Consider the following 21,646-nt stretch of genomic DNA (forward strand, 5'->3'; position numbering starts at 1 on the left):
TTTCCAAGGAACCCAGCTCCAGGGATGAAACCAACACAGAATATCCCATGAGACCAGCTTCCCAGCCAGCCCAACAGCTCACAGTCACTCAGAAGGACATTCATGCAGTGACCTGGATCTTTCAGGAAAGCCACCTATGACTCATTCCAGGGAAATTCCCCTTCCCTACCTTCCACTGCATGGGTAGCCAGATGTTATTCTGTGGAGTTCAAAACCTTTACTAGGAATCCAACTCACAGACCTTCACACTTTAGATGTCTCTGCAGCACATTGACTTTTTAGAGCCATCCAGGTCCTGATGCTCAGAAGTTGCAGTGGTGCCTCCTGGCAGTCAATGTCACAAATATTCCAAGCCATGTAAAACATCGTATCTCTCTGCTCTGAGAGCTGAAGAGAAGTTGGAGTACAGATACCATTCAAGACCTTGTTCAATGTTGGTGGCTTCACAGCTATAAACCAAGAGCTCCCCACTTTGCTGCAGGGGAAAGTTGATAATCACAGGATGGTTTTGTTCTGCTAAATGTGTTTTTCAAATCTTTATTTTTTATTCAATTTGGTGCCACCAGGCAGTTCACAATGCACTATTTTTCAAATTTTTGTGTTATTTCAGATTTGCTGATTATCTGCAAAAAATAGCTACTTCCTATTCTTTTCCTGCCTATAGCAAACAGTAAATTACTCTGTTCTGGCTTATCAAACATGGCAAAAACTTCCAAAGATAAATCAGTATAGGGGAAAGAACATTCTTGATTCCAAAAAACAATTTTTAGGAAGGGAAAAAAAGCACATAATTATATTTACAAATCTTAAACAGCACAGCACGATCTCCTACTGAAATCTAGATCCTTTAATTTAAACCCATTGTTTCTTGTCTTCTGGAGGAGCCGTCACCTTTCTACAACCATCTTATTGATAACTGGGCCATCAACTGAGAAAAAGGTATTTGTTAATGAAACTTTAACTTGGATGTTTTATAGAAATAAAGTACTGTACCAATGGTTTCTGAAAGAAGCAACAAAAACAGAATTAAGGAATTCTGAAATTGCAGAAATGTGTCTTTAGTTCCATCTACCAGATTTGGCTGTGAAAATCTGGAGTATCATGAGATGGGTACAGATTTTTTTTTTTTTTTGGTAAATCTGATGATTCTCACCAGCATCATCACCAGCAACCACAAGGTGGTAGTAAAGAGTGAGATTTCTAACTAGTTGCTGCCTCCTTGTACCCATTCCTGTTTTGCAGCCCAGATCTGAGAGGCTTTAACTCCAAGCACTCCAGGGCAGGAAGTTGTCACCTTCCAGATCAAAATGTTTTACATTCATGGCTTCAGACTCCTGAGAATAATACTAATTGCTCTCAGCTGACATATTTTGAGACAACTCAATTATCCAGATCAGCTTTCTCTGGACAGACAGAGGAGAAGCAGAATGTTGTTTTTCTTCCTAGTGCTTTTCCCACATGTGCAGGGTCTGTTTTTTTCAGATCAACTGAATGTTGATCTGTTGGTTATGACAGGAATTGACTGACTGACTTGTTGCCTGAGCCTGACAACTGAGCCAAGAGTGACTGGCCCAAAGTCACCCAGGCAGCTTTCATGCCTAAGGTGGGACTAGAACTCAGAGTCTCCTGATTTCTGGTCTGGCACCTTAACCGCTAGACCAAACTGGCTCTCTTTTGATGGTGCTGAGAATATTGAAGGTATTATCTCAGGTGATTCAACTGCATATGTTAAAAATAGCAATAATTTGGGATATAGATGCCTGACTCTGCTGCAGTTGCAAAAGGCCAGAATTCTCATTTTTTATTACTAGATTTATATCCTACCTTTATTCTGTGTAATTAAAGGCAGTGTACAGAATGGTCCTGCCTCCTATTTTCCCTACAAACACCGCCCTTTGAAATGGGTTGAGAGGGAGTGACTGGCCCAAAGTCATCCAGATGGCTTTCATGCTTCAGGAGGACCAAAACTTGTGTCTCCTGGTTTCTAGTCCAGCACCTTAACCAATAACCTAAACTGGCTCTCGGTTTTCATGGATTATGTGCCATCAAGTCACTGTTGACCCTTAGCAACCACATAGATTGTCTCCATGATGAGAACTTTCATGGACCCCTCTAAAAATCCAATCTTTGGAATTTAATTGAGAAAAATATACAGATCTGCAAAAAAGCAATGAGTCAGAACTCACTGTTCAGTTAGAAAATAAAGTTTCCTAGCAGCAGGAAAATATGCTTTTATTTCCATCAATAAGATGAGTTTCATTTTCAGATGTCACTGGACTGATTAACCACATCTTTTATCAGTCTTACTTTAAAAGGGCCCCTGCAGTTCCACCTTTGTACTCCCAGCTCACACCCCTCTGAAGTCCATAGTTTGGGATCCACTTTATGAAAACCAACAAAATGACACAAACATGCAGGTTTTGTTTACTTCAATTTCTATTCTGAGTGCTAGGAGCTGCAAAAATCAGCAAATGCTGGTTACAGGGCTTGTCCTTGTATCCTGCTTGCCAAGGCACACTTTAGTGTTTTTTTGGGGAGGGAGGGAGGGAGGGAGGGAACCCAGTGTTACATCACCTCCATCTCATTTGTAATCTGCTACTAAGGAAGCTGAGAGCAATCATTGCTTGTTTCAGTTTGGAAGTTGTGTTTTCTTTCTTCTCCCAGTACGAAGCGTCCACATGGGCAATCTACAGAACTTTGCAGTGATGGAGATATTTTTGTCTAACTGGCCAGCAAGTGTGCTGCAGAAACACCCCTCCCCATCCAGCTGCTGAGGACTGCACCACCATGGCTATTTTGACTTTGCTGCAATACCTGGGCTTTTTAGAGTAATGAAGCTATACAGTAATGAAGATGGAGCTATACAAACTCCGTTGCCTAGGCAAAAGGGGCTAAAGCATTTTTTAAGTCCAGAATGTCCATTCAGACATGGCTCAGACTCCTCCCTAATTCTCTGAATGATAAAAAGGAGTTCCAGCACAATCAGATTTGCAAGATTGTGGCCACTTTGGAATGTGAGAGGAAGAAAATGGTTAAAAATATGAATTGGGCATAACAGCATTACTGATATTTCAGAAACTTAATTAAAATTCAATGTAAAGATACAATAAATAAAGGAAATATGTATTTTGCTCTAGCTGATGTTTTTTTCCACTGTGGCCTTAGTATGCCACAAATACACGCGTGGAATTGGGTGAAAGAAGCAAGTTTTTAGAGGCCTCAGTTGAATGGGATTGCCTTAATAAAATTGAAACATAAAGGAATGTGCAGCATCCTTTATGTTTCAACTTTATTAAGGCGATCCTATTCATGAGGCCTCTAAAAACTTGCTTTTCACCCAAAGGTATATTTTCCTCACACAACCTAGGAAATATTGCACACTTGTTACTTCTATGACTTTGCTTCACACAAGTTCACCGATGTGAAACAGAATGACTGCTTTAATTCTAGCTCTTCCCAAATTCCATAAATGTGAATGGATTATTCCTCATATGGATCCTTTTATGGGAATTAAGGGTACCACTTTGACTAAAGCTCTTTCCACATTCAGTGCATTTATACGGTTTTTCCCCCGAATGGATTCTTTTATGAGAAGTAAGATGACCGCTCTTACTGAAGTTCTTTCCACACTCAGTGCATTTATAAGGTTTCTCTCCTGTATGGATCCTTTTATGGGAAGTAAGTTGAATGTTCTGAGTAAAGCTCTTTCCACAATCTGTGCATTTATATGGCTTTTCCCCTGTGTGGATCCTTTTATGGGATGCCAGAGCACTGCTCCACCTAAAACTCTTTCCACATTCCATACATTTATAAGCTTTCTCCCCACTGTGGATCCTTTTATGGGAAGTAAGGTTACCATTCTGAGTAAAGCTCTTTCCACAATCCATGCACTTATACGGCTTCTGCTTCATATGGATCCTTTTATGGGAAGTAAGATTACTACTCATACTAAAGCTTTTTCCACATTCCATGCATTTATATGGTTTCTCTCCTGTGTGGATCCTTTTATGGGAAATCAGGTCAGTGTTCCTCCTGAAGTTCATTCCACACTCCATACAATTATATGGTTTCTCCCCTGTGTGGACTCTTTTATGGGTCAAAAGATTGCTGCTATTTTGGAAACTCTTTCCACACTCCATACACTTATGCGGTTTCTCCCCCGTGTGAATCATTTTATGGGAAGTAAGGGCACTACTCCACCTGAAACTCTTTCCACATTCCATGCATTTATATGCTTTCTCACCTGTGTGGATTCTTTTATGGGAAGCAAGGGAACTGCTCATACTGAAGCTCTTTCCACACTCTATACATTTATAAGCCTTCTCCCCAGTGTGGATCCTTTTATGATAAGTAAGGTCACTGCTCCTCCTGAAACTCTTTCCACACTCAGTACATTTATAAGTTTTCTCTCCTGAGTGGATTCTTTTATGGGAAGTAAAGGAACTGCTCTGCGTGAAGCTCTTTCCACATTCCATACAGTGATATGGTTTCTCCCCTGTGTGGACCCTTTTATGGCTGGAAAGACTGCTGCTATTTTTGAAGTTCTTTCCACACTCAATGCATTTATATGGTTTCTCCCCTGTGTGGATTCTTTTATGGGAAGCAAGGGAACTACTTTTTCGGAATATTTTCCCACAGTCTCTACATTTGTATGGCTTCTCCCCTGTGTGGATCCTTCTATGGGAAATTAGATCACTGCTCTGAGTAAAGCTCTTTCCACATTCTATGCATTTATGTGGCTTCTCCCCTGTGTGTATTCTTTTATGTGAAGTAAGGGACCAATATACCCGGAAACTCTTTCCACACACTGGGCACTGGAATGGCTTCTCCCCAGTGTGAATTGTTTGATGGGAAGTAAGGCGCCTGCTTGTATGGAAGCTTTTTCCACACTCGGTGCATTTGTAGGATTTCTCTGCTGTGTGAATCCCTTTATGAAGAGTCAGATCACTGGCCCTCCTGAAGCTCTTTCCGCACTCAGCGCATGTATGTGGTTTCTCCTTTGAATGAATCTTTTTATGGGAAGAAAGGTTGCTGCTTGTGTTGAAGTTCTTTCCACACTGACAACATGTATATGGTTTCTCCCCTGTGTGGACTCTTTTATGGGAAATAAGGGAACTGATTTGACGAAAGTTCTTTCCACACTTCATGCATTTATATGGTTTCTCCCCTGTGTGGATCCTTTTATGGGAAGTAAAGGCAGGTCTCCACCTGAATCTTTTCCCACATTCCATGCATTTGTATGGTTTTTCTTCCACGTGATCTCTTTCATGTAGAGAAAAAGAAAAATTCTGAGTGTAACCCTTCCCATCCGCCATGCATTCGTGCTCTTTTCCTGTAGTGAGTGTTGGGCAGCTGTTCTTCCTCCCATTTTCTGACTGTTTTCTCTTCTGACTTCTTGGTTCCACTTGATCCACAAGCATCTCTCTTCTCTCTTTCTGACTGATCCTTTGAAATGGCTCCTCATCTTTCTCTTGTTCTTGCTCATTAGCTCCTGAATGAAAAAAATTGAATGAAAATTTTGGCAAGACTTGGGAAATAAAATAAACATTCATGTAGAAATAACAGTAATCTTCCTGCTGAATTTCTGCCAATTCTAACAAATTTCAATAGAGGTCAGATTGGATGTAGTGAAGAATCATTGGCAGATTCATTTTAGGGGTACCTGGAGGGACAACTGGAGAAAGAACAGAGCCAGTGATACCTAGACTGCTATCCATTTTTTTCCTGAGCCTGAACCACCTGCCATTTCCTATTCATTCAACTACAACTACAACTATGCAGTTGCAGAGAAATACACCTTGTGTCATTCACCTAGTAACCCTAAATCAAATGATTGCATAGAGAAAAAATGCAACATGGCCTAGGAATCCATGAGTCAGGATGATAAAGGAAAAGGGAGGTGGTAAATGACCCTAAGATGGAGAAAACACCAATGGTTGATGGGCAAACATGAATATTAGGGAGGTTAGGGGCATTTTTCTTGAGCCCAAAGAGGTCAATCTCTGATTCATGTGGTAAAGGAGAAACTAAAGAACCTTTATGGAGAACCTCCTCAAATATTACAACAGTCACTCAACATATCTAAGGAAAAAATTATTGATCTTCCCAGATCATCTTCTCCCAGCCATGCATTTTCTTAGAGGGCAAAGCAAAGTAGGGACTCCTACCCAGAGAGGCCACATTCCTCAGGTTTTCCAGCATGACTTCCTGATGCAGGGCTTTTTGGTGGGGATCCAGCTGAGACCACTCCTCCTCTGAGAAATACACGGCCACTTCCTTGAGGGACACAAGACTCTGGAAAAGGAAAAAAATAATGATCTCCCCCTTTGTTCAGAGTCCCAAAAGCAGAGATATGCAAGAGATTAAATGGGTACTGTTTTACAGGAGACAGAACTGCAAGAGACAGAGCTCCCAGCTTTTCATCGACAGGACATCAAGGACAGGTTTTATCAACCAGACTGATTTGAAATGACTTTCAGCACCATTCAGGCAAAGCAACCACAGTATCTGTCTAGATCGATGGGCCGAAGGCCTTATCAGTGGTTGGGATCCTTCCTTTAGTTGCTAAAGAAAGTGCTGAGGGGTTCCTGCCTGTTTGCACAATGGCACATATTCAGTCCAATTTTCAATCTTAGAAAAACAGAGATTAGTAAATTCACCCAATGATACATTTGAGAATTAGGAATAAAGCCCTGATATTTGAGAGTTGCAACTTTAAAAGACTCCTATATAAATCTCACAGTCTAGGAGTCTGATCGATCCATAGCAATTGGATTATTAACTTATTTACTGTATGCATGGAATTAACATAGTGATCTGTTTTAAAATAGATATTCATTGTGAGGGTATATTTATTTTTAGAGAAAACTATCACATTTAAATAAGGTAAAAATAAGAATGAAAATAAAAATATCAAACTCTGACTCCAAGAAAACTCACTGTTGTGAAAGGGAGGTGGAGGAGTTGGGGAGGAACTGGTCCATGTAAATAGAAAAACTAACAAAGGGAAAAAAATTAAAAGAAATCTAAAAAAGAAATCAAATCAAGGACTAACACAAGTGAATCAAAACCAGGAGACAAACAGAGAGAAAAAATTAAAGATGTAAGAAAAAAATTACTAAGTGGAGATGTGCCTAAATCATAGCCTCAAAGCTGAATCATTGTTAATGATTTGATTACAAATCATTGTAATCAACTACAATAAGAATAATCACCCATTACTTCAGATTTTTTTTCTTGCAGCACTGACCTTGAATTTGAGCTGCTTCTTTTTACTCCTTTTGAATTATCACATATTTTAATTCCACAGCTGGGATTTATTTTTGGGGGGGGACCCAAAAAATACCTCTACATCTAAATCCTGGAACATCTCAGGTTGCAAGCCCAAAGTAGCTTTATTACAAACAATTCTTTTATTTAGAATTTTGTATCTGCCCATATCCATTAGATCTGTTTTATAGCCTAGGAAAATCCTGTGTTTGGTTTTATTTTTTTACTGTATTTTATATTGTTTTTATTGTATTTTAATTAATATTTATTGTTGTTTCATTGTGAACTGCCCAGAGTCACTTTTTCATGAGATGGGCGTATCTAAATTTGAAATAAATAAATAAATTTTAGTCTTTTTACCACATCACCTGGCATTTTAAAGATTTTTACATATATACTTTTACTTTTATCTCCTGATACTTTTTTTTCTTTAACCAGTTTTGAGCAGCTCTGTACAATACAAACATTTGGAAAGACAAGATTGATATAAGTGAATAACTAGGAGAGCAGGTCCTTCTTTTAAATGTCATCTGGTGTTCATTGACTTTTTGTTGGTTTGTTTCTTGAAGGAATGTTTTATATTAGTTACTGTATACAGAAGAGAAAATAATAAGGCTTCTAAGAAGTATCCCTCAGTGTAGATTTTCTGCCTTTGGAGGTACACTGATGTGCTTGTAACTGAATTTTGTTATTGTCTTGCTGAGGAACAGCAATATTATATATTGAGCCCAAGGACAAAATAGAGGAGGGTTCGAAATGGCCTCTGCGTCTTCTCTAATCTATCTCCTCCTACCTGAGCTGGAGATTCCACTGCTCTTTCACATCCACCAAAAAGAGATGATCCTACAAATGACAATGCCATTGTAGTATTCCCTGTAAGGGAAACAAAATGGTGGAAGCATCCTTTTTAAGAACTTCACAAATACAGAGAGGTATTACATATAAGAGGATCAAGAGAATGAGAGAGAACTGGAATCTCTCTGGTGAACTTCAGATTACTTGGAAGGATCTGCTATTACCTCCTGAGATTTCCTGACATTGATCTTCCTTGGAGAACTCTCTGAAAAACAGCTCCTGAGAGGGTTTTGGCACATCCCTCCTTTCTTCAAGAGGTTCTATAATTGCCGCCAAGAAGGACCTCTGGATATGATTGAACAAGGGAAGAAAGAGAAATGAGGAAACAGCACAGAAGAAGGAGAATATCATCTTTGCCTACAAATTCACAGCCCCTACATACATCAGTTGAAAGAATGGAAGAATTTGTCCCAAATACATCCACGGGAAGGAGCAATGGAACAATTTCCTAAAAAGTTAGTTAAATGTTTCATTAATGCCAGAAAATTCTGTTAGGGAATCACGTAAGAGTTCAAACATACTGTTTATGAAGGTGAAAGCCGAAAGCCTCTCACCTGCCACTCTCTCTGCTCCTCCGCCTGGCTCAGCAGGAAGCCCTCGGCCAGGGCCACCGCCTGGGAGCTGGTCTCCGCTCCGCACTCCCGCACCCAGCTCTCCATCTCCGCGGGCAGGATGGCCAGGAACTGCTCCAGGACCACCAGGTCCAGCATCTGAGCCATGCTGTGTCTTTCTGGCTGCAGCCACTGATGGCAAAGCTGGTGCAGCTGGCTGCAAATCTCTCGTGGTCCTCGGGCTTCCTGGGAGCGGGCCCTCCTGAAGGGCCAGGGCCAGGGCCGGCCCTCCGCACCGACGGCTTCCTCCTTCGGGACCTCTCGCCCAGGTCCTGCCCATGGCTCCCAGCGGCTCCCGGGCGGGGCAGCTGGCAAGGCCTTTCCGCCTCCTTCCCCTGCTGGCTGTTGTGCCTCCATTCCGCCTGCTTCCCCCCACAGCGCCACCGAGGCCAGAGGGCGGCCTGGTCTCCAGGCTCTTTTCAGTCACGGCGCCCCACCCGCGCGGGGAGGCTGGGGACAAGTCTCACGGCCGCTGCTCAGGAGCTCCCTTCGCCTCGAGACCAGGAGACCGCAGCGCGTCCAGCTCCCGGAAACGCGGCGGGCGGCTTCAGTGCTGGAAGAGCCTCCCTCCGGGGAAGGCCGCGGCGGAGAGGCTCTTCTCGGCCGCCGGCAGCAGGCGCCGCTGCGGAGGGCCGGGCCGCGGGTCCCGCATCTTCCTCAGAGCCGCGGCGGGTCGCGCCTAGACGGCGCCGGGGCCCCCTCCCGACGAAGGCCCGGCCTGCCTCCTCACCGACAGGAGCCCGTCCCAGGGACGCGCGAAGCCCCGACTCGGCTCAACGAGCCCCTGAAGTGCCGTCCCGAAGCCCGTCAAGCGGGTCAGTCTCTTCCCAGGGAAGGGCGCCGCGGGCCGCCGCAGATCCCCTCCTCCTCCTCCTCCTCCTCCTCCCGGGCCATCCCGGGCCTTTTCGGGGGCGACGCGGCGGGTCTGGGCTTCGCTTCCCCCCTGAGCGCCCTATGCATGGGAGGGGCGGCAGGGGAACACGGGACCCGGGCTCTCCCCTTCCCGGGAGTCAGGACGAGCCTGGAGGGACCCGCTCGGCTTCCCTCCCCGCCAGAAGGGCTCCCGCTCGCGTCGGGGTCCGCCTCCCCATCGGATCTCCCAGGGACGCTCCGGATGTCGTCACTTCCTGCCCTGCTCTGTCACGACCTCCACGTGCCGCCCGCCCACCCGCGGTTCGCGCGCATGCTCCGTTCCCTCCTGAGGCCCGCAGGCTGCCCGTCCTTCCATCTTTGCTGAGGGCGCCGCTGACGGACTGGGGGCTTTAGAAACAAAAGTACAAAAGAAGAAACAAAAGATGCATGCTTAGGAAGTTGTCCAGTAAATCTTTCAATGAATGGGAGCAATAATTCCCAACAGTCCTTCATAGCTGATCCATATTGATCAATTCGGATCAATTCCGGAGTTGCCATTAAATGGATGACTTTCCAATAATCCTTTGAACCTACTTCCTCTCTCTAGGTGTCAACTTCTGGGATAAACTTCATATAAGCACCTGAAAAGGTTGAACCTCAAACTGCACGCAATTCCCAATTAATCCCATTAATTAATTAATGATTAATCCCAGTTAATTTCAGGGCATCTCCAGCAACTCAAATGCAATGAGGTCAAATCCAAGAGGAATCTGCAATTTCATTTGAACAGGTTTTCCTGCAATTCAACCAAAGGAGCGTGAAACTTTGCCTGAAACAGGTACAGAAACAAATGTATTTGATCCTGTTTGGGCTAAAAAAAATAAATTCCTTTACTTTTCCTTTGCTGGCTCCCTCAAAGCTGTCACTCCACTTCTCTGCCTCTGCTTGCGCACACATGAAGCCATGGTTTAGTTAATTGAGGTTTACTGAATAGACTATAGTTGGCTGCTTTTCTTCCAACCCATTAAACTGTCGCAAACATTAAGAAACCAAACTCATTGCCCAGAGTTGCTGGGAGATGGGCGGCATATAAATTTAATTTATTATTATTGTTGGTCGCACAGCCAGATGTTTAGACTGGACTTGGCATTTTTATCCACCTATTGAGTCCTTCCCAAGGACCTGGGATAGGCAGATGTTGTTTGATAGTATTAGGATATAAGCTGTTCCAAGTAAAGCTGCCTTTTGCAATGGACTGGTGGTGATTTTGTCACTGCCGATGGTGATCCAGTGGTGCTCCAGATGTTTTACGATTGCACCCAAGGCACCTATTACTATTGGTACTCTCATTCTTTTCTTTTGCCATAGTCGTTCTACTTCTGTTTGCAGGTCTTTGTATTTTGTGATTTTCTCCAGTTCTCTCTCTTCCCTTCTGCTGTCTCCAGGTATTGAAATGTCCACTATCTAGACTTTTTTGTCTTTATTATTATTATTATTATTATTATTATTATTATTATTATTATTATTATACCACTGGCTGTGTTATAGAAGAGCTGGTTTCAGTGCTGCCTTGGGATCAAGGAGACTTGGGTTCAAATCTCTTCTCAGCCATGGAAACTAAGAGGATCCCTTGGAGTCAGTCCCCGTGTCTCAGCTCAACCTACACCACAGTTTTGGAGAAAATAGGGACTGAACCCACGAAGGCAAATTTGGGCACATTTGCTCGGTTCCCCTGAGGGATTTGAGGTGGTCTTCCATGCCTGATCTTCCCATTGGTGGCTTCCTTTAGGAAGGTCATCTTCTGGGATGTCCCCTGAAAGGTGATGTGTTGCATTATAACACCCCATCACATGCTAGGCATTTCTGTTAGTGCAGACTAGTAAAATCAGTCGTACACTAACAAGGAAGCTAGCATGGAAAGTACCAGCAACAACCTGGGGAAAAGCCTCAAATTTCAGGAGGCAAGCCCCCGCAGCTTGTCACGTGCTCAATCGGAGCACATGATCCCTTGTGTTTCATGTATTATCATATATGGTTATGGGCTTGTATTAGGTAGTGTGACGTATATATGCTTAACCCAGCCCTCTGATGTACTAACCCAGCCCTCTGATGTACTCAATAAAAGAGGTTTCCAGACTCCGGTCTGGGCGCTCTCACCCCCCTCGAAGGAGAATCAGTTTGGTGTCTTCTTTCCCCTCACTCGTGGGAGGCCCGCTGTAACTGCGTGAATGTTACAGTGATGTCCACGTGGAAGGAATAAATCACCCTCCTCTTTTTCAGCAAAATCTCTGGAAACGGTGCTCGGGAGATCTCCTTTGAATCCTGGGAGAAAGTTTGGCCTGGGAAGGGCGCTCAGACGGAGGCCATCCCAAACATGGAGCACAGCTGGCCTCTGATCGATCCTTTGCAATGGCGTCGATACAGAAGAGAGGCCTCCAAGCCCAGTGAAAATCTGTGGGATGTTGTGGCTGACATGCCAACAAGGCCTAGTCAGTTCCTCAATTAGGCCTCCTTCCCAGAGAGGCCCAAGGGGCATTTTGCAGGGGAGACAATTTATTGGGGTACATTTCTGCCTCCTCCTGCCCAGAGAACATGGTGGGTTGTGAGACGGAGCAGAGTGGAAGAGGTGGAAGGATAAATCCCCCTTTTTCCCTCCCTGAAAATTTTTGGACTTAATTTCCTTCCCTGTGAAATTTCTGAGGTAAAGCTTTTGGAGCTGCATTTCTTGGTGCCCTTTTCCCACTTCAAGGCTCTTTCCTCAAATATTTCCTCCCTTTTGGGGGGATTTTGGCCTTCATGGGCCATTGCGTTGTTGTCCCAGGAACTCTGGGGGGTTCTAGCTTGGCATGCAATTTTGTCCAATAAACACATCAGGGTGGAGAAAATAAATTTGTTCCACACAGAGTAAGGTGCCTGGGAATAATTTCCAGAGCAGGCACACCTATTTGCCAATCAACCCAGCTTTTATACATTCTTGAAATGAAGAACTACATGATAATTGGTAGGCAGTAATTACTCATACCTTGGGTGGGCAAAACTCTCCCAAAAGGTGGGCACTTTGTTATTGCTAAGGGAAATATGAGCTAGGTGGTATCTTCTCTCTCTCCTTGTTAGTGCTGGTGAGCCCAGCGGGTTCCTCCAGTGCGGAGGTATCACCCTGCTGGCACTTCTCAGCTCCAACTGATAAGAAATGCTGTATTCAAAGAAAAAAGAATTTTGCGCCCAGTGTGCAACTTAAGTATATGCTTTGTTCCCAGCAGCTAGTGAAGATCTGTTCTGGGCCATACATAATGTTTCTGCTGCCTTCTTCAAATTAACCCTAAGATCACCATTCCATCAACATGACTCCCTGTGTCTCGGCCACCATCTTTTCCCCACTCAGGGCAATGGCAATTCCCCAATAAAAGGGCCCCTTCATTTCACAGGGGCAGCTTCATTCAGAAATACATTTATTTTACAAGAAAACTATGACAAAGAAAATGTCTCATTCACTGGGTCACCCCCAGAGCTTCTACTCCCTCTTTTTTCTTGCTATACATATGTATGAATGCATATTTCTCTGAATAAACCAGAGTTGGGTTACCACAACACATTCAGCTGAAACAACTTGGAGGGGTTTACCCAAGAGATGAGCTGGACCTAAGGATGGGACTGCTCCCCCCAAGCCTTGCAGGGGGCAGAGAAGGAAGGAGGAGTGGCAGGCAGACTCTGGAGGAAGCCTTTTTTGGGGAGGGGGAAGAGGGGCTCCCTCCTCTCAGAAAAGGGCCCTCAATTCTTCCCTGATACAGGTCTGGCCGTATCAGGAGGTCCCTTTGAAGTCTCTGCAGAGAAAGCAGATGGAGGCCAAAGACCCAGCAAGAAAACGCCTTGGTGGGACTCAGATGGGAGCCTGGGAAAATTTGTTCACATTCAGCACTTCACAAGGCAGCAAAAACATTATGTATGGTCCAGAACAGACCTTCACTAGCTGCTAGGAACAAAGCAGATAATTCAGCACTCATGAGGATCCATATTGCTATCTGGGTGATTCCTTTTCATGGCAACAGCTTTGCTCTTTGGAAGATGAAGTACAACCTGACCATCTTGCATTCCCTTTTCCAGATTGAGGAAGAGCCCTTACAACTTCTATGGTTGCAACAGAGGCGCCATCAATGAGTTAAAATGAGACTGGAGAGTTAAAATGTCCTAGAGAGGCCAGACTTCCAGCCAGGATCCTTGCTTCCTGCTCAGTGGTCCTTGGGGTTAAATTAGGACTCCCAGATCTGGGCTTGCAAAACCAGAATGGCCACCAGCACGATACAAAAAAACCCTTAATTCTTTGCTGCCATCTAGCACTGGCCTGCACCTTTTATCCCAGACATGGGAGTTCTCCTTTCAGGCCCATTTCTCTACCCTGGGAATCACTGAGCTAATTTTTGCTCTTTGCATTAAATATGACATGCAGTGTAACCTCTTTCATATAGAACAGAATGCAAATTTTATTTATTTCTCTGACAGCTCTGAGCAGCATATATATTTGAAGGGCATTGTTTTGATACACAATTTTACTCTCTCTCTCATAATGTGTGGGCATGCATGTGATAGTGCACTCTATCTTATTTACAAAGGATTAACTTGCTTTGTAAAGAGCACAGCGTTTATTTCCCCCACTTTATCCCTTTGTTGAATGCCTGATTGCCTTCTAAGAGAGCACAGCAGTCCCCCATCCCATTTCCTTAGAAGCAATTAGCCATATGCCTGAAGCCATAAATTAAATCGGTACCAGGCAGAGAAGTTGCAACGAGAGAGGCCCTAAATTCCAAAGAAGTTAGGTATTTAAACTTAGATTCACCTCTTTAGGGCCCACCTTTACTTTTCCCTGGGTCATCCCAAAATTCCCTTGTATGGATATGAGGGGATGTACTATCTGAAATATCTGAATATGCCTATAAAATCTTTGTTGCTTGCTTTGCAAGGTGTGGTTCTGGGCAAGACTCCTTGAGCCATCCAGGTGGTTTCCTTGGCCAATAAAACCTCTGTTAAAAGCCTCATCTCAAGTCTTCTTATTTGGCTTTACTGAAACTTGGGAAATAAAAGGTGCCATACATATTCAATGTCTGTAAACCAAGCTAAAAATAAACAAACTTACCATATTAGATTGATATATAAGCACCATGAATATCAGTTATGTTAACAAACTGCCAGTGGAACATTAAAACGTCCCAACCCTCACACCTCTCTCATGAAGAAATATCCCTTTTGCAGCTGGCATTCCAACAATAAAAACGAGCGGTGATTGATGAAGTCTATTCCATGTGATGACTGAAGGTTTTCCAATGCTCCATGCATGGTTTCTTCTGCCCATCACATTATGGCCAGCAAGGGACTTTGACCACAGAACTTCTCTGTATTTCAGGAGAATGCTCTTTTGTATGAATTCTTTGCATTGAGTAAGATTTGCACCCAAGCCAAATTCCTTCCACATTGTGCACATTTATATGCTTTTGTGTGTGTGGATTCTTTGATGAGAAATTAGGTCAAAACTCTGACTAAAGCTCTTCCCGCACTCCATGCAGTTATAGGGTTTCTCCTTCAAGTGGATCCTTCTATGTGAAGACAGGTTACTGCTTGTATTGAATCTCTTCCCACACTCCTTGCAGTTGTAGGGTTTCTCCCCTGTGTGGATTCTATTGTGATAACTAAGAGCACTGTTCCATCGAAAGCATTTTCCGCATTCTATGCATTTAAATGGTTTTGCTATTAAGTGCATTCTTTCATGGGAAATTAGGTCACATCCCTGACTAAAGCTTTTCCCACATTCCATACATTTATATGGTTTCTCTTTTGAGTGGCTCCTTCTATGGGAAGTAAGGTTGCTGCTCGCATTGAAGCTCTTTCCACACTCAGTGCATTTATATGGCTTCTCCCCCGTGTGAGTTCTTTTGTGAGAAGCAAGAGCGCTACTCCATCTAAAACTTTTTCCACATTCTGTACATTTATATGGTTTCTCCACTATGTGGACTCTTTTGTGAGAAGCAAGATCACTGCTTTGACTAAAGGTTTTTCCACATTCTATGCATTTATACGGTTTTTCCCCTGTATGGATCCTTTTATGGGAAATGAGGTGACTACTCTGACCAAACCTCTTTCCGCACTCCAGACATTTATATGGTTTCTCTCCTGTGTGAGTCCGGTTATGAGAAGTAAGGCTAGTGCTGTTGTTGAAGCTCTTTCCACACTCCATGCATTTATACGGTTTCTCCCCTCTGTGCATCCTTTCATGACGTGTCAGCGATCCATTTTCATGGAAATTCTTTCCACACTCCACGCATTCATATGGTTTCTCTCCTGTATGGATTCTTTTATGGGACATAAGGGAGCTGTTTTTCTGGAATCCTTTTCCGCAATCGACACATTTGTATGGTTTCTCTCCTGTATGCTTACTTTTATGAGAAATTAGGCAAGCCCTTTGACTAAAGCTCATTCCACACTCCATGCATTTATGTTTTTTCTCCTTTGAGTGAATTCTTCTATGAGAAGAGAGGATGCTGCTTGTACTGAAGCTCTTTCCACACTCCATGCATTGATATGGTTTCTCTCCTGTGTGGATCCTTTTATGGGAAATCAGAGAATTGCTCCACCTGAAGCTCTTTCCACACATTGTGCATTGATATGGTTTCTCTCCTGTGTGGATTCTTACATGAAGGGTGAGACGCTGATTTTCACGGAAGCTCCTTCCGCACTCCTTACATTTATATGGCTTCTCCACTGTATGGATCCTTTTATGATGGGTAAGGTCACTGCCCCTCCGGAATCTCTTTCCACACTCCACACATTTATAGGGTTTCTCCCCACTGTGGATCCTTCTATGATAAGTAAGGTGACTACTCTGAGAAAAGCTCTTTCCACACTCCATGCATTTATAGGGTTTTTCCCCACTGTGGATCCTTTTGTGAGAAGTAAGATGACTGCTTTGACTAAAGCTCTTTCCACAGTCCATGCATCTATATGGTTTCTCCCCTGTGTGCATCCTTTTATGAGAAGTAAGATAATGGCTCCATTTGAAGCACTTCCCACACTCCATGCATTTATATGGCTTTTCTCCTGCTCTTCTTCTTTTGGCTAAAGAAACAGTCGTATTGTAATATTTTACATTGTCCATCAATTCACAATCTTCTTGTTTAGTATAAGTTCTGAAATTTTTATTTACAACTAATATGTCTTTGAATATTTTCCTCCTTTTCCCTAAACATTTTCCTTCTCTTCTTCCTTTCCAAGGTTGTTGAGCAAGAATGTCTTGTATCTGAGTACACTGAAGACTGAACTTTTTCTTCCCCCCCTTTTTTGACTGGTTTCTCTCCTGGTTTTTTGGATCTGTTCGATTTTTAAGCCTCTCTTTTGTCTTTTTGTGACTGATCCCTTGGAATGGTTCCTTGCAATTGTCATTCTCCTGCCCATAGGCTCCTTGAGAAGAAAAGAAAGAATAAAAATTGGGCAAAGCAAGGGAAAAGAAAAAGAATCAAAGGATAGAATGTAACTATAAATTTCCTCCTAAAATTTTGTTGACTTACCAAAATAATAAATAATAAAAAACCCACTGCTGCAACATTTATTCATTCTGGACTTCTGATGGGGTTATTAGAGGTTTAGGAATATAAAACTGCATGGTCAAAATGCAGATGTAGTGTCTATTTAAAGAACACCCTCAAAAATCAATTGCTCTTAAATAAAATAGTACAATCTGTCCAGGTAAATAATTTCTATTTTATGGGGAAGAGAAGACGTTGATTTTTTTTAAAGTCTCCTCCCCATAAAATAGAAATGTATTTATGTTAACAAAAGAGGAAATTCATGCCCTTACAAATGTTCTCTCGGTAAATTAATTCTCTTTATGTCTAAGCAGAGGTCAGATGCAAAGTAGTGAGGAATCAAAAGAAAATTCTAGGGGTGCCCAGAGGGATAATTTGAGCAGAGCCAATCATATCTAGTTCCCTATCCATCTTTTCCTACCTCTCCTGAACATTGCCATTTCCTATTCATTTTCCTCTCACTGCAACCACAGCACTGCAGGCAAGTTTAAGTCCTTCAGTAGTTTATCTATTAATCTAAAATCACATTTTTGCACATAGATGGAGAGAAGTATTTCACCCAGAATCTAGAGATACTGGTTTATAGGAGAAAAATGAAAGAAAAGAAGAAAAGACCTTAAACAAATAGCCACTTTTAGAAACCACCTGTGGTTCACTGGGCAAACAGGAAGCTTCTTGCCCTAAACAAGCAGAGAATGTGAGGGTCAGAGGTTAGACCACTGGGTCCATCATCTAAAGCAAATCATTCAGAAAGTTAAAAAAAAAAAATTCTTTAAGGAGAACGCCTCAGTATGAAATAGCAACATGACAGATCTAAGGAGGTAGCTTTGATTTCTTCCCTTGGTTGGAGCAGAAGATAGGATTATCTCCTTCCTTCACCCAGGAGATTAGGTCTGGTTGGGGAAAATAGCTGGCTAAATCTGACCACAAAATTACTTCTCTAAGTCTCTAAGGGCTGAGCCTTAGAGATTTGGCAGATGGGCCTCAAACACACAACTCTTACCCAGAGAGGCCACATTCTGAGAATTCTCCAGCATGACTTCCCCATGGAGAGCTTTTTGGTGGGGATCCAGCTGAGACCATTCCTCCTCGGAGAAATACACGGCCACCTCCTCGAAGGACACAAAACCCTGAACAAAGAAACACATTTCCCTACTGTATTAACAGACAAGACAAGGAAGGATTTGGAAGTTCCCTCCCTTAGTTTACAAATCCCATAAGAAGAGATCTGCAGTGAGTGACATGTGAGTTTTCAACAGGATGTCACATTTACTGCAAGAAAATGGGTCAAGTTCACAGCCTTTCACCGAAGGCCCAATTGGGGCAAGTTTAATATATTTGACTGAATTTGCCATTCAATAAAACAACCCCAGTTAACTTCTGGATTAATTGGCAGATGGGCCTCAAACACACAACTATAAGAGGCTCCAATTCTCCCTAACAGTTGCAGAAGCAAGTCCCTGGGGGGGGAGGGGGTGTCCTTTCTGACATTTTAGCCAATGCCCTTTGCTGAACATCTTTAGGAACATGTTAGGAGAGTTCATCCTGGGATTTGTGTGGAAGCTATCAACCTGAGGATGACTCATAGCCCAATTTCTGTTCTTCAGATTACAGGGAAGGTGTTTGTGGTATGAACTCTTGGTAGGATGGGAGCTAACAACACAAACCTGAAGATTACACTGAGTTTGCAGTGCTGCATTGGTCGGCACCCAAATCCAGAAACAAATCACATTACTACCAATTCCTCTGCAAACTCTAAGTGACTTCATTACAAGCTCCAAGTTTCTTCTATCTGGTTAGTTTCAACAGAACCTTTTCAAAAGTCTCATAAAATATTTTTATTCCATTGACTATGTAAGCTTTCTCCTAAAGGAATATTAAGGGGGACGTGGTGGCGCAGCGGCTTAATGACGCTGAAAGTTGCTGGCCAGAAATGGTCAACGCTTGAGCGGTTTGAGTCCAGCCTTCGCGTTAACAGGGTGAGTCAGGAGCAGTTGCCAGTAAGTGCGAAACCGCGCTCGCCCGAAAAGGGCGCAAAGCAACGGAAACTCCGCCTCCCGCGCTCGCCAGCTGGGCTCTGCTCTAGGAAGGAGGCTCTGGCAAACCACTTCCGAAACACCTTGCCTTGAAAACTGCAAGGACTCGTCCAAGCAGTCACTGCAGAGTCGGTAACGACTAAGCGCAGATTAAATAAATAATTTTAAAAAAAGGAATATTAAATGGCAGATTCTAGTTTACACTGTTTTTCAAACCAGAGGTGCTTCTCCACCCCCCCCCGGTTTTTAAATTATGCTTTTTTAAAATGTAAATTTGATTATCCATTTGGAAATATAAGATGAAAATCTCCCAAGGGGTTAAAGGAAACAATAACTGTAGATCTTCATTTAACTGTCATTAAGTACATGCTAATTTGGCTGGTCTTTTATCTTGGCTGATGTATATGTATGTGATTTATCAGTTTGTTATTATGTTTTTAATCATTGTTAGCCACTCAGTCATGTATTTGAGATGGGCAACCATAGGAACTGAATGAATGAATGAATGAATGAATGAATGAACAAATTTATTCCTGTTTTTTGAACAATGTTTTAAAAATAATGATTGTAAACCACCTTATTTACAAGAGAAAGTTCTGAATTTGTGGGAAAAAATGAATTCAATTTTCTCTTAAGAATCTCTCAGCATAGATATTTTCTTCCATGATTTTCACAATGACCTTGAGAGGTAGGCTAAGAGGAGCTTGTCCACTCATGATTTCAAATCTACCCATTTTGTGTGCTTAGGAACAGCTATATTACATGCTGAGCCACAGAACAAATAAACCCCCAATTGCCCATTTCATGTTACCGAAATATTCTACACTGAACCGCAGAACATAATTGGAGGCCTCCATATGATCCCCTGCATCTTCTGATATTTCTTCTCCTACCTGAGCTGGAGGTTCAGCCACTCTTTCGGTTCCACCAGAAAAAGATGACCCTACAAATACCAATGAGATGGTTCTGTTCCCTATGAAGGAGACGAGAGCAATAACAGAATTTTTAAAAGCCCAACTAACAAAATATAGAAAGATATTATACCCAAGAGGAGACAGAACGTTCACATTGCTTGGAAGGACCTTTTCTTACCTCCTGAGGTGTCCTGACATGGATCTTCCTTGGAGAAGTGCCTGAAAAGCAGCTCCCGAGAGGGATTTGATGCATCTCTCCTTCTCTTGGGATCTTCAGCGACAACAGCCAAGGAGGACTCTTGCCGCTGAAATAGCAGAAGGGAGAAAAGGAAAAGAGGATTAATGGAGCAGCAGACAAGTAGTAATGGATGTTTCTCAATCCACAATGTTGCAGCCCCCTATAACCATCATGGAGGTGGAAACTAAGAAGGGAAGAGTTGCCCCAAATGCATCCTCTGCAGAAAGGAACTGAATGATTTGTCTAAAGAGTTTATTATATTTTTAAATCATCCATCAGCTGAAGCTCTTTGGGCAGTTTACAGTAAAAGGGAAAGAAATATCTTGTGTTCTTAATGCTAAAAATACCAGAAAACTCTACTACAGAAACACTGAAGACTGGTTACATATTGTTTCTTCTACTCAGACCCATTTTGAGTTCCCAGAATGAAGGTGTCTACCTGCAGATCTTCCTGCTGCTTCTCCTCTGCCTGGCTCAGGAGGAAGCCTTCCGCCAGGGCCACTGCCTGGGAACTGGTCTCCGCTCCGCATTCTCGTATCCAGCTCTCCATTTCTGGAGGCAGGAGAGCCAGGAAATCCTCCAGGACCACCAGGTCCAGCATCCGCGCCTTTGTGTTCTTCTCTGGCTGCAGCCATTGAAGGCAAAGCTGGTGGAGATGGCTACAAATCTCTCGGGGGCCCTTGGCCTCCTGGTAGTGGACATTCCTGAAGCTCCAGCACTGGATCTCTGAACGGATGGTTTCCTCCTCCAGTGTCTGCTGTCCAGTTCTTGCCCAGATCTCCCCACAGCTCCCAGGTTGAGCAGCAGGAGGGCCTTTTCCAGTTCCCTCACCTGTTAAATGTTGCATCTCCATCTTCCTCTGTTCCCCAACACAGCTCTAAATGGGGCCACAGATCTCTTCTCAAAGCCAGTCGGCCCTCTTTGCTCAGGAGATATTTTTGCATCTAGGCAAGGAGACAAGATGCCTCTAGTTTATACATCTGCAGTGAAAAGGAAGAGAACCCTCCGGATTCACGGCGAACGTAATGGTTGACATTTTAATCTTGTAAAATCTCCCTGTAAAATGTCAGAATAAGGATTCTTCTGAACTGGCACAGGGACTGCATTAGGAAGATGTGTGTGTTGGGTGAAAAATATGACACATCTCCTCAATACAGGTAGTCTTTGTTTAGTGACCACAATTGGGCCTGGCAACTTGCTTGTTAAGCAAAGTGGTCGCTAAGTGAAACTGTGACTGTGCTGATGATCTTACTTCAGCTTTTCTTTGCTTTACAGACCTGCGAAGGATGTAAATCTGAGGATT

The 21,646-nt window shown here is 43.1% G+C and overlaps 3 protein-coding genes across 3 annotated transcripts in view; all 3 read right to left on the reverse strand.

Annotated features, from left to right (window-relative positions):
* Positions 1-5,262, reverse strand: LOC148214471 (uncharacterized). The gene has a single exon (XM_088151478.1). It carries the CDS (start codon positions 5,229-5,231, stop codon positions 3,447-3,449), a length of 1,785 nt encoding a protein of 594 aa, XP_088007604.1. The 5' UTR covers positions 5,232-5,262; the 3' UTR covers positions 1-3,446.
* Positions 5,263-5,352: 90 nt separating this feature from the next.
* LOC103051070 (zinc finger protein 496-like) lies at positions 5,353-9,859 on the reverse strand. Its single transcript, XM_088151471.1, has 4 exons — positions 8,679-9,859; positions 8,289-8,409; positions 6,168-6,294; positions 5,353-5,491 (listed from the first exon to the last, which is right to left on the reverse strand). The coding sequence occupies exons 1-4, from the start codon at positions 9,090-9,092 to the stop codon at positions 5,485-5,487; spliced, it is 669 nt and encodes a 222-aa protein (XP_088007597.1). The 5' UTR covers positions 9,093-9,859; the 3' UTR covers positions 5,353-5,484.
* A 4,187-nt stretch (positions 9,860-14,046) lies between these two features.
* Positions 14,047-21,646, reverse strand: part of LOC103052007 (uncharacterized) — a 32,321-nt gene continuing 24,721 nt past the window's right edge. The window contains exons 9-13 of the mRNA XM_088151193.1: positions 20,783-21,220; positions 20,284-20,410; positions 20,085-20,164; positions 18,159-18,285; positions 14,047-17,030 (exon numbers count right to left, since the gene is read on the reverse strand). Coding sequence (XP_088007319.1) covers positions 15,061-17,030; positions 18,159-18,285; positions 20,085-20,164; positions 20,284-20,410; positions 20,783-21,220 — 2,742 coding nt within the window. The 3' untranslated portion in view covers positions 14,047-15,060. The remainder of the gene's footprint in view (positions 17,031-18,158; positions 18,286-20,084; positions 20,165-20,283; positions 20,411-20,782; positions 21,221-21,646) is intronic.

The sequence above is a fragment of the Python bivittatus genome, unplaced genomic scaffold (genome assembly GCF_059951505.1).
Source record: "Python bivittatus isolate LINGU-HERP-01145 unplaced genomic scaffold, Pbiv_v1 ctg000650_np1212, whole genome shotgun sequence".
Lineage (NCBI taxonomy): Eukaryota > Metazoa > Chordata > Lepidosauria > Squamata > Pythonidae > Python > Python bivittatus.

Bases quoted from the DNA above. Each gene is read 5' to 3' on its own strand.
- LOC148214471 (XM_088151478.1), bottom strand. From the start codon at position 5,231: ATGGAATGTGGGAAAAGATTCAGGTGGAGACCTGCCTTTACTTCCCAT.
- LOC103051070 (XM_088151471.1), bottom strand. From the start codon at position 9,092: ATGGAGGCACAACAGCCAGCAGGGGAAGGAGGCGGAAAGGCCTTGCCA. The intron at 8,410-8,678 runs GTGAGAGGCTTT...AATCATATCCAG, and splicing joins AGGAGCAGAGAGAGTGGCAG to AGGTCCTTCTTGGCGGCAAT. The intron at 6,295-8,288 runs GTAATAGCAGAT...TTCCTTTTCCAG, and splicing joins ATGTCAGGAAATCTCAGGAG to AGTCTTGTGTCCCTCAAGGA.